This window comes from Oryctolagus cuniculus, chromosome 3 (genome assembly GCF_051225735.1).
Source record: "Oryctolagus cuniculus isolate XC-2025 breed Fujian yellow rabbit chromosome 3, ASM5122573v1, whole genome shotgun sequence".
NCBI classification, from domain to species: Eukaryota; Metazoa; Chordata; class Mammalia; order Lagomorpha; family Leporidae; genus Oryctolagus; species Oryctolagus cuniculus.
Window position 1 is genome coordinate 29,694,962 of NC_142869.1, and position 12,415 is coordinate 29,707,376.

Genomic DNA, 12,415 nt, shown 5'->3' on the forward strand with positions numbered 1-12,415 from the left:
CACTGCACAACACAATATCCTCCATGGGTATCATTATACTCCCATTACTGTATTTTCCAGAGAGAGAAAGTACAAAAACTGTCACCACCACCAATGACGTGGAACAATTCAAATTCAGCTTTGTGGTTTGAGGATTACTGTAGGCAGCAGTGAAAGCAGGTCCAGCATGCTCCCTTGAGGATGTATTTAATTTCTAGTTTGTTTCACTGTACCACTTTTGTCACCAACTACCATGTGTAATGCTTTCTGTTAGTCACAGTAAATTTCTCACACATAAGATACACAGCTAGATGATTTGGACTGTCTTTTTTCAGTTTTGAAAATTTGAATAAACACATAGTACTTGCACAGTTCTAGGGGGTACAATGCAACTTTTATATATATATATATATATATATATATATATATATATATATATAGCTTAAATCAACACTACCAGGCAACTAGTTTTCCATTTTCTTATCTTTTATTTGCTTGGAATCTACCGCTCCTGTGTTCTAGTTCCTTATACAAGATACTATACATCATCATCACTGTACTTCAAACACCAGAACCTGTTATATTTCCCCTACCGTTTAAGTATACGTTATCCAACCTGCACCCAATCCTCTGCCCCTGTTCTTCTCCACTTCTAGAAATAACTTTTTAAAATTTTAATTGAGGAGCTGGCATTGTGGCATAGCAGGTAAAGGTACCACCTGCAATGCCAGCATCCCATATATATACTGTTCAAGTCCCAGCCATTCCATTTCCAATCCAGCTCCATGCTAATGCACCTGGGAAAGCAGCAGAGGATGGCCCAAGTGCTTAGGCCCCTGCACCTATGTGGGATACATGGATGAAGCTCCTGGGAGACCTTCTGAAAGAAGCTCCTGGCCCCTGGCTTCTGCCTGGCCCATCCTTGGTCTTTGTGGCCATTTGGAGAGTGAGCCAATGGATAGAAGATCTCTTTCTGTCTCTCCCTGTCTCTCTTTCTCTGTAACTCTGCCTTTCAAATAAATAAATATTTTTCAAGTTTGAATTGAATATACATTGAAAGTATGACATTAATTGAATATGCATTATAATTATAATATACATTGTAACTATTACTAATTTCCACATGTGAGCAAGAACATGCATTTGTCTTTTTGTGTCTGGCTTGTTTTTTGCTTAATGATACCAGTTCTGTCCCTTTTGCTGCAAGTATCAGGGTTTCATTCTTTATGGCAGAATAATAATCCTCTCTAAATATAGATATAGCTATGCATGTGTGTATATATATGTATATGTGTGTGTGTGTGTGTGTGCACGCACACACGTATGCATTGTATCTATCCCTTTATCCTTTAATTGACACTTAGATTGATTCCATATCTTGGCTATTGTGAGTAATGCTACAATGAACATAGAAGTGAAAATATCTCTTTTATATGCTGGTTTTTTCTTTTTGTATTTTTTTAATTTTTTTTTCTTTTTAATTTGTTTCTTTTCATATACTGATTTTATTTTCTTCAGGTATATATCCAGAGTGGGATAACTGGGTCATTTGGTTGATCTGTTTTTAATCTTTTAAGGAGTTCCCATATACTGTTCTCTACAATACACCAACAGTGTATAAACGTTCCTTTTTTTTTCTTTTCCCCACCAGAATTTGTTAGTTTTTTTGTCTTTTTCACGGTAGCCATTCTGATTGAAATATGAGGACAACTTATTGTGGTTTGGGTTTGCATTGTAGTTTTGATACGGAGCATTTTCTTTTTTTTTTTTAATATATTTTTTGGCCATTCATGTTTCTTCTTTGAGAAATGTCTATTCAGGTCCTTTGCTTATTTTTTTTTTCAGATTTATTTATTTATTTGAATGTCAGACTTACAAAGAAGCAGAGAGAGAGAATGAGGTTTTCCATCTGCTGATTCACTCCCCAAGTGGCCACAATGGCCAGGATTGGGCCAGGCCAAAGCCAGGAGCCAGTAGCTTTATCTGAGTCTCCAGTAGGTAGCAGGGCCCCAAGAACATAGGCCATTTCATGCTGCTTTCCCAGGCCATTAACAGGGAGCTGGATTGGAACTGGAGCAGCCAGGACTCAAACCAGAGCCAATGTGGGATGCCAGTGCTACAGGTGGTGACTGTACCCACTAAGCTACAGCACTGGCCCCTTTTGCTCATTTTTTAACTGAATTGAATGCTGTATGAATTTCCAGAAGGAAGATCTAGCCAGAGACCATGGTTGGGCCTTAGACCTAAGAAGTCATTTAGAATGGGATGTACTTCTGGAGGCTAGCCAGATTGGAAAACAAGTATTTCAAGTCTAAGCCTATTTTCTGAAGGTGCTTCAAGAGTCAGTGCCAAAGAGAACATAAAAACTCAAAGTTCAAGAGACAGGAATGAAACAAAACTTGAAGTGAAAGCACTCAGGAAGAACTGAGGGTGATCTAAACAGAACAAGCACCAAGGATACTAGTGGTTGTCCATGGGCAGCAGAAGGTACAACGTAGACTATGTAGGATCCTCAAAGAGTTCATGAGAGATGTGTCTTATGAGAAAACTATGCATAGGTTTTAAAAATTTTTATACCAGAATAAACTTACCTTTTACTTCCATTTTCCCATGAACTTTCAAAAGTATTCTGATATTAACATTGAGAATTATAAACGATTTGATTCAAGTTAGAGACCAAACTAGAAAAACTATTGAGAGAGATAGGAGGGAGGCAAAGGAAGATGCGAGGTACTGGACTTTTTCCTTATTGCCCTGATTCTATTATTCTTTGATTGCATTTTACAGATCCAGATTAAATACTTTGCAATATGAAATAATATATAATCAATATTTTTGATTTGTTGTGTTTAAGGATATCCAGGTCCACTTTGCCCATTCAGCTTGTTACTTTATTTTACTCTGAGACAAAGAAGCAGAATAGAGAAATATATATAATTAATTTCATTCAAGAAAAAAATCTTGAAGGATTTAGTCACTGGGAGGAAAGTAAATGTTTTCATTAGGTGTACCTAAAGGACTGTACCACAAGATGGTGCTCACACATTAAAACCAAGCTATTTGTTAAGAGCATTTTCTTCTAATAGTCTCAGTCATTTTTTATTTTCATTGTATTTGAGAGACAGAGACAGACAGACATACGAAGAGATCTCTTGCACACACTGATTGGCTTGCTAAATGCCTGCAAACAGCAGGGACTGGGCCAGGTCAAAGCCAGGAAGGAGCCTGGAATTCATCTGGGTTTCATTTGGGCAGAGACCCAAATACTTGTTCACATAACGGCGTACATCAACAGGAATCAGAAACAGAGCTAGGACTTGAACCCAGCCATTCCAATCTGGGATGAGGGTGTCCCAAGTGGCATCATAATCACTGTGGCAAATGCCCACCTCATTCTTGTTTTAGAATCTGAAACATGAAATATTATTTGCATATTTATTTATTGTTGCATCTTTTAATAGGCATTTCCTTAGCAATAAATACAGCACTTTTAAAAATTTTGCTGATTAATTAACACATACCTCCTCTCCCTTTTTAGGAAGGAAAAAACAGTAATTCCACTTTCATTTTGCTCTGAAGATCTTTTATTATACATTTTTTGATATGTAAGTGAAAAATTGTGTACTTCTAACATACTCATTGCTTTCTTTCATTTTCTTTAAACTGAAGACTGTGCAGCATAAACTAGCAGAATTAAAAACGAACATATGTGTGACCAGAGCATTTGTGGACAGCTGTCTCCAGCTGCATGACAGAAAACGTCTGGACTCTGCCGGTGCTTCCATGGCAAAATACTGGTATGTGTGTTACGGCAATTAAAAATGTGCTGAGAATGTTTGGGAACTTTGCCAGCTTTAAACTCAGCCTTGAGGGTCTTAAAGGAAAGCTGTGCAAATGAAAAATAGCAATTGGAGACAACTTTAAAAAAAATTGCTGAAAATTCCATTAAGTCTATTTATAATGTGCTAAAATTTAGTTAAGCTTGTATTTAATTCTTAACTTGCTGTGGAAAGTAACATACTGAGACTGATATAGGATGACTGATTACTTCATTCAAGTAATAGTTTAATTTCAGATTATCTGAAGAATAGCAAAATAGACTGAAAGAGAAGAATACTTGAGAGCCTTGAGATGGAATCCCAATTCTTTCATTAAATAAATATAATTAAACTTAATTCCCCTGGGACAACTTTTTGTTATTGATGAAATGACTAGATTGAACAGGACTTTTCTGTTTAAGCTGCATTTCAGATGTAAGAAAAAAATCTTGAAGAATTGACAATTCAAATAAAAGTTTCACATGCTCTATTAATTGAAAAGAAAAATGTGACCTGTGTTAAGTTATGAAAGACTTTCATTTGAATTAAAGATGATTAATGACAGAGTAAAAAATGAGTTAAAAAGACACTTCCCACCTTAAAACTTTTGTGTGTTTTAACATACAAGCACATAAAGTCTAAGTCAGATTTTTTCTGAAAGTGGATTTCGTTTCTTCCTGTTAAAAGCAAACATTCTCACATATCATTAACCCAAAAATAACCTAGAAAAATTCTTACAATTATTCATTAACTTCTGTTCGTTTCAGTCATAAGCAACATGAGGAAATATGCCAAGTCGTGCTCTATGTGATGATTCTGTGTTGATGAAGTTGCCAGGTTGAAGTAATGTGGAATTACAGGAGCTGGCACTTTGGGAGGAGACTTCTTACATTTACATTGACAGCAAGTTCTTTGAACAGTGGGAAGAAATGTAAAACATTTTTTAGATAATTTCTGAAAAAAACTAGTTTGGATAGCTATTAACCTTATTAAGCTTATAAACATATTGGTATTTAACATTGAAGCAGAAGAAGCAGCTAGTTAGAGACCTGTAAATATTTCACTAAACTAGTTGTCAAATGCAAAAAAAAAAAAAAAAATTATTGCTTTCCAACTATCACTGCCTCCAGAGTCTTGTCTGTGAATCATTATATTGTTACTGTATTTCTTAGGAACATCCTCCTCTGTCCTATGGCTTTAGTTAAAATTACTTTTAAAAAAGGATCTGTGCTTACCATTTGCTTTATTTCCCACAATTGAAAAATAATTAGAAAAATAATTTTAAACCAACTTGTATTTGTGAATAAAATTCCTACCAGTTATCTGTTATCTTAAGAATTTTAACATTCAAAGTGTTGAGAAAGGGTCAGAAAATAATTTTTTCTCAAGTAGTTCACATTAAAAAATATAGACACAGATGTATTCAAACAAATATATGCTTACTTCAGGAATAATAACCCCCAAATAATTTTTAAAATTTGTTTGTTTATTTTAGACAGAGAGAAAGAGAACTTTCACTTCTGGTTTACACCCTAAATGACTACAACAGCTAGGTCTGGGCAAGGCTGAAGCCAGGAGCCAGGAGTCAGGAGCTGCATCCTGGTCTCCCATATGAGTGGCAAGAACTGAAGTACTTGAGCGTCTCATTGAGGTGCATTAGTAGGGAGCTGGATCAGAAACAGGCTAATTGGGACTCCAACTGGCCTTCAAATACTGGATATGAGTGTCCCAAGTTCTGGCTTAACCTTCTGTGCCATAAACCCCACTCTCTAAATAATTAGTAAGTTTTCTGTCTGATGGTATGTACTTAATAGTCTGTCATCTTGAATTTTCATTTTCAGTTTATTTTTACCCAGTTTATTTTTGAAAAGTCAGAACCCTAAGAAAACATTTTCAGTTCCTGAAATTCAGAACTGTAGTCTTCAGGTACAGAGTGTGAATAAAAGGCATACTACAAGAGCAAGAGGAACTAGACGGCTGAGCATTTAGATCATGTAGAGAATTGAAGTTAGACCAAATTCAAGATTTATCTTTTTTCAAGTCTAAATAAGCCAGAATTAATAGTCTTAAGTTTTCCACATTTTGTTTCTAGCTTTAACAAAACCCAGTCAGAATTGTAATTGATGAAGAGAGGTATTTTTTGAGTGAAAATTCTCTTCTAATTTCTTTCATATGTAATATTTATCATTTTCAGTGATTGGGTAATATGTCATTTGGATTGCTTGAAAATGTGTACATTTAAACAATCACAGATCTTTTCCTGATTGTGAAGCAACAATGAAAATTCATTTCAAATGCTCTTTTTCTGCTTTTTATTTTTGTTATCTAGGGCATCTGAGTTACAAAACCATGTTGCTTATGAGTGTGTACAACTCCATGGAGGTTCAGGATACATGTGGGAGTATCCAATTGCAAAGTGAGTATGCTTGTTCTGTTTTGCCCTTCCTAATCTTGTGAAGGAAAGGGAAAATTTCCTTACTAGAGTTGAAAGACACCTAAAATTCTTAGCTTTTTGCCAGCCTGCTGAGTGTGTTCTTGCAGGAAGCAACTAGAATTTTATTATTGTTAAAGTGAAGAGACAAATATACTAATACTTGATGCCTGGCTTAGAATTATTTTAAAAGCACCAATAGCACTTTTTTTAAAGCAAACAAATATGGCAATATTAAATAATTAACTTAACTTTGATAAAAGATCCAAGTTGTCATATCTTTTATTTATTTTCTATTTTGCTCTGGCAAATTAGTTATTTTTTCGAAATAGGACTTTTATTTCCTTTAGGTTAAAGGAAATTAAATGTAACTGTTTATTGTGTTACTTATGAATATTCTGTCACCGGCTCTAAGGCAGTATCCTCTTCCATATTGTCATTCTCTTCATAATTTCTCGTTTCCTTCTTTCCAGTCTTTCACCTCAGTGATCTCCCCATGGCATTTTTCATTATTAACCTAGAAAATATGTTTCCTCTCATGGTTTTTCTAGTTTTTATCTAAATATGGAGTATCTAAAGGGAAAAATTATCTAAATTATATTCAAACCGGCAGTGTAATACTTTGAAATGTATCATTTTTGCACACATAATGGGAAACATTTGATAATGTTTATAGTCTTTAATGAGGAGAATAAACATTTTATTCAAGTTATATTGAGTTATGAACAGAAGCTGCAGCATACATAAATTTGCTAATTTCCTCTAACTACTGGGCAGCTCTAAAAACTTTATAGAGTATATATAATATACAACCTTTAATAAAAACCTAGGAACAAGCAAGGTGTTGTCCCCTCCATGGGAAGGTAAGCATGAAGTAGCTAAACTATTTCTTTTCTTAAAACAATCCTTGGACTTGGATATTGGTATGCGTTTTCAGGATTACTTCTAATGGGCCTTAATCAAAAGGAGATAAAAAACCTTTGTATAGTCTTGAAATCAAGTAAATTGAATTTTGCTAACACAAGCTAAGTCATCACTGGAAGTTTTTTCCCCCCTGGGAATTTTCATGTTTTATTCACAGTATCCATCATTCACAATATTCTGAATGCTAAAAAAGTAAAATAATAATGGATATTCACATTTTTCTCCTGTGTTGTTACAACATCTGCTGGGAATGTAGACAAGTAGCGGCACAGCAGTTTGTATGGTCCAGTGCAGGTTCTGAGAAAGGCTTCCCAGGTGGAGAGGAGGCAGCCATTCCCACCGGGATGGTTCAGTATTACGGTATGGATGGCATCAGCCGTGATCTCTGTTTTCTCAGAATCAATTCTTTGAGATCAATAGCAAACAAAACTTGTAGCTTGGTGGCTTATTTGAAATTCCTGGTTTCAGGTTTGAGAGACTTATTTTTTCTTTAAGGAGAGAAAAATCTCCTTTCATGGTCAGCCCATTAATTCAAATATCTTTCTTTTTAAAGATTTTATTTATTTATTTGAGAGGTAGAGACAGAGAAAGGACTTCCGTCCGCTGGTTAACTCCCCAAAGGGCCACAATAGCCAGAGCTGCGCCGATCCGAAGCTAGGAGCTTCTTCCGGTCTCCCACACAGGTGCAGGGGCCCAAGGACTTGGGCCATCTTCTACTGCTTTCCCAGGCTATAGCAAAGAGCTCGATTGGAAGAGGAGCAGCTGGCACTAGAATTGGTGCCCATATGGGATGCCAGCACCACAGGCGGAGGATTAACTTGCTGTGCCGCAGCGCCAGCCCCAGTTCAAACATCTTATGAAACTTTTAATTAGACTGCTATTTCTCTCCTCAAGGACATAGAAAATCCTAATATCAACTAATACAAAAAATGACAAACATCTTATGAAACTTTTAATTAGACTGCTATTTCTCTCCTCAAGGACATAGGAAATCCTAATATCAACTAATACAAAAAATGACAACTAGTCACAGATGACAGTATTTGATACAGTGTACAAACTTCAGTTTGATACAAGAAAATGATTCTAATTGTTTCTCATATTCCCCAGGTTAAGCTGCATCATTTGATTGTACGTAGGTAGATAAGCCTTGATTTCAGGGATGAAAAAGTTTCTTGGTTTTACTTTTTTATTGGTAGTATTTTATTTTGAAAGATTTACTTATTTACTTGAGAGAGAGAGTTACAGACGGAGAGGGAGAGACACAGAGAGAGATCTTCCATCTGCTGGTTCACTCCCCAAAGGCATGTGGGTTTATTTCAGCCTCATGAGGCCTGGGCCTGTAAGAAGTAAGACTGAAGCTTTGACATTTGGAGACTTCTCTGCTGTGCTTAGAAGGGCAGCCTGGAAGTTAGAACTTCATTGCAGTGTGGTTAAACATTTCTTCTGCTGCCTTTCTGTGTTAATTTTAGTTGATGACTAAATTTAATCAGTAATCTATAAAAGGTCTACTGATCTCTGTCATTACATACTTCTTTGGAACTTCTTTAATGTGGAAAAAAACGCCCAACCCTGTCCCAAAAAATGTCTCAAACACACCAGGGTTGTTTAATAGATTGAAATGTCAGGGAGGCTCTTAAAAGGCAAGTTTGGGATCTTGTGGGGAACAACAGAATCCGATCAGAAAAAATATGTTGAAAAGATAAATGACTCAAGACTTTAAAACTTTCACCAGAAAGTACTGAGATTCTGAATTTCCTTTGAAATTTAGTAAATTAAATCAGTAAGGATTTACCGAGCACTCACTTGTTTGCAAGGTCATGTTCCTAGAGAGCTGGCACATCCAACACATCAAATTTTTAAAAAAAGAAAAAACAGATTTAGGGCTGGAAAACAGTGTCATTCAAGAGTTGGCTCTAAATGCCTGAGCCAATGAAAATATTGTAATATAATAAAAAAAAATACAGCAAAAGGCAGAATATCTATGTGTTCATTCTTGTCTGCCAATTTTCTGTTAAATGACTGTTAATTAGCAACAATTAATCAGTAAATGTATTAGCTTGTGTGAACTTCCCAAAACCTGCAGAACAATGTTTATCTCCCCTAATCCTAGATGAGAGTATAAAACGAGATGAGAAAAGGTAAAAGTAATTGCACAGTGTCCTGGTCCCTATCATAACTGTGAAAAGTGAACCCCGGAGGCAGGTGCTTGGTCTGGTCCACTCCGTGTGACTTGTTAATGTGGATCCTGGGAGGCATTGGATGGTGGCTCAGGTGATTGGGCCCCTTCCACCCACATTGAGTTCCTGGCTCCTAGCTCAGGCCTGGCTCAGCTCTGGCTGTTGGTGGCTTTTGGCAGTAAATTTGCAGATGGAATTCTCTCTTTCTGTCTCTCTCTGTCTACCTCTCAAATAAATAAAGCTTTTAAAAGGTAAACTCCTGATGCAGGTGATGTGGCACAGCACATTAAGCTGCTGCTTGGGATGCCTGCATCCCATATCAGTGCCAGTTCGAGTCCTGGCTCCTCAACTTCTGATAAAACTCCCTGCTAATGTGCCCAGAAAGGCAGCAGTTAATGGTTCCAGTGCTTGGATCTTTCCTACCTACCTACATGGGAGACCTAGATAGAGTTGCATCTGTGTGTGTTAGTGTGTGTGTGTGTGTGTTTGTGTATCTCCATCTCTTATGCTTTTCAGACATTTAAAAAGTGTACTCCTAAGACAAATTTTGCAAAACGTTGGGTTAAACTGCCTTTTGGGATGCCCAAAGTCCATATCAGAGTGCCAGTTAAGTCTTGGCTACTCCACTTCCTATCCAGCTTTCTCTTAATGTGCCTGGGAAGCAGTGGATGATGGCTCAAGTAGTTGCTTTCCTGCCACCCACATAGGAAACTTGATGGAGTTCTAGACTCTAGGTGTTGGCCTGGCTTAGCCCTGGCTATTTTGGCTATATTGCAGATAAAAGATCTCTCTCCCCCATCACTTTTATTTTCAAATAATTCTTTTTTTATAATTTTTAAATGTTTTTAAAAGATTTATTTATTTATTTGAAAGAGTTAAAGATAGACAGGGGAGAGAAAGATCTTTCATCTACCAGTTCACTCCTGAATGGCAACAATGACCATGGCTACGCCAAGGCAAAGCCTGGAACCAAGAGCTTTATCTGGATCTCCCACGTGAGTGCAGAGGCCCAGGGACTTGGGCCATCCTCCACTGATTTCCCAGGTGCATTAGCAGGGAACTGGATTGGAAGTAGAGCAGCCAAGACCTGAACTGGTGCCTATATGGGATGCTGGCACTATAGCCGGCAGCCTAACCCACTGCACCACAGTACTGGCCCCATAAATCTTTAAAAAACTAAAAAGTGAACTGATAATTCTGTAGGGGGAGAGAGGGAGGGCAATGAACTTAGCCACTTAGTATTTTAACCTCCCATATCACTGAGTGACTAGTGACTATCAAAACATGTATAAATGTTCTTACTCTATACTTCTTGTAGTGGTCGTGGTGGTAGTATCTAAAGGGATACTAAAACATAATCATTTGTTTTCTCTTTGTTCTCTGTAACACCCATGGATTTCAGCTTTTGAGGGAAACATTAAAGATAGCAAGAAATTAAGACATTACATGCTTTTCTGAATCTAAAATGGATTTTCTAAGAATTCTGTGTGTCAAATTTGACAAAATGAAATCAGATGAAGCATATTTATAAATGTTGTCTTGAATTTGTAATCTCTTTAAGGAAGCTAAAAGAAAGCCACATAGATTATCAATATCTTAATAAGCTTAATCATTAATCCATGATTAATGTCATACTAGAAAAGTAGGTAATTTATAAAGAACTTCTATTGTTTAGATTCCCTTAAATGAATACTTTAATTAATAGATGATGAGACAAAATTTATAATTCCTAATACTTATTTATTCTGTCAATTTGTGATTTACGCAGAGCTTATGTGGATGCCCGAGTTCAGCCAATCTACGGTGGTACCAATGAAATAATGAAGGAGCTGATTGCAAGAGATATCGTCCGTGACAAGTAGACATCTGCCCACATCCTGGAATCCTATTACAGCTAATCTGGTTTTAAATCTACTCCAGATAAAATGTAACATGGGAAGGGGGAAATGCTAACCATGTTTTTATACAGTCTCTCTATATGAAAAGAAGTCAAATAAAAATTTAATATTAATGCAGTGGAAAGAAATCTTTCAATCCCAAGATTCAAGAATTCTCAAGTATAAGGTTTAACTTTTAATTTCTCATACAGTTAAACGTCATAGAGTTTCTGATTCTAGAAGCTTTAATGTTTCATTTATCTATAATTCTAAAAAGCATAAACTGTTTAAATCTTTATAAAATTGAGCCAGAAATAATTTTATGTTGTTACACTATAAAAACAATCGTATATGTAACACACTGACTTCAAAGGAAAAAATTAATATAACTTCAGCTACGTTAGCTCTAAATTTCCTGGAAAAGAAGTAATGAATAGAACCCTTTACTCAAACGTTGTACCCTATAAGTATATACAGCTGTCACATATCAGTTAAAAATTAAATAAATCTTGGCCGGCGCTGTGGCTCACTTGGCTAATCATCCACCTGCGGTGCTGGCACCCTGGGTTCTAGACCCGATTGCGCCTCTTCCATTCCAGCTCTCTGCTGTGGCACGGGAAGGCAGTGGAGGATGGCCCAAGTGCTTGGGTCCCTGCACCTGCATGGGAGACCAGGAGGAAGCTCCCGGCTCCTGGCTTCGGATCAGCGCAGCGCCAGCCGTAGCGGCCATTAGGGGAGTGAACCAATGGAAGGAAAACCTTTCTGTCTCTCTCTCACTGTCTATAATTCTGCCTGTCTAATAATAATAATAATAAAAGAAACATCCATTTCCTTATAAAAAATTAAATAAAGCCTTAAAATATAAGCTTATGCAGAATGTCTCTGTCGGACCCTGATGTGAAAGCAGCAGTGCTAGATGAAGCAGAAAGCCTTCCTACCATCCTGACTTGAAACTCCCAGAACTCAGCTAAGCATTAGCCCAATGCCAACCAGAGAGAATGGCCTTAGTTCTCTTAACTACTGACACCTAGGCTTTAAATAGATTTACATTCTAGTTTAATTTATAAAACAGAGAAATAATCCATCATCTTTAATTTCTAGATATTGGTGTATTTTATATGTATCTGAACAGTGGTTCATTTTGCAACAATTTATTAATTTAATAAATGCTTTGTGGGTCTTAACCAGATTGTTAAAAATATGAAT

At 36.5% G+C, this 12,415-nt stretch overlaps 1 protein-coding gene across 2 annotated transcripts in view; it reads left to right on the forward strand.

Moving 5' to 3' along the window:
* ACADL (acyl-CoA dehydrogenase long chain) overlaps positions 1–11,343 on the forward strand; it is a 46,636-nt gene extending 35,293 nt beyond the window's left edge. For both annotated transcript variants that reach the window (XR_016231907.1, XM_051849171.3), the window contains exons 9-11: positions 3,649–3,776; positions 6,127–6,213; positions 11,101–11,343. Coding sequence is in view for 1 of the 2 variants with exons in the window: in XM_051849171.3 (XP_051705131.2) it covers positions 3,649–3,776; positions 6,127–6,213; positions 11,101–11,194 (309 nt within the window). In the remaining variant the exon portion in view is untranslated. The remainder of the gene's footprint in view (positions 1–3,648; positions 3,777–6,126; positions 6,214–11,100) is intronic.
* Positions 11,344–12,415: the final 1,072 nt, after the last annotated feature.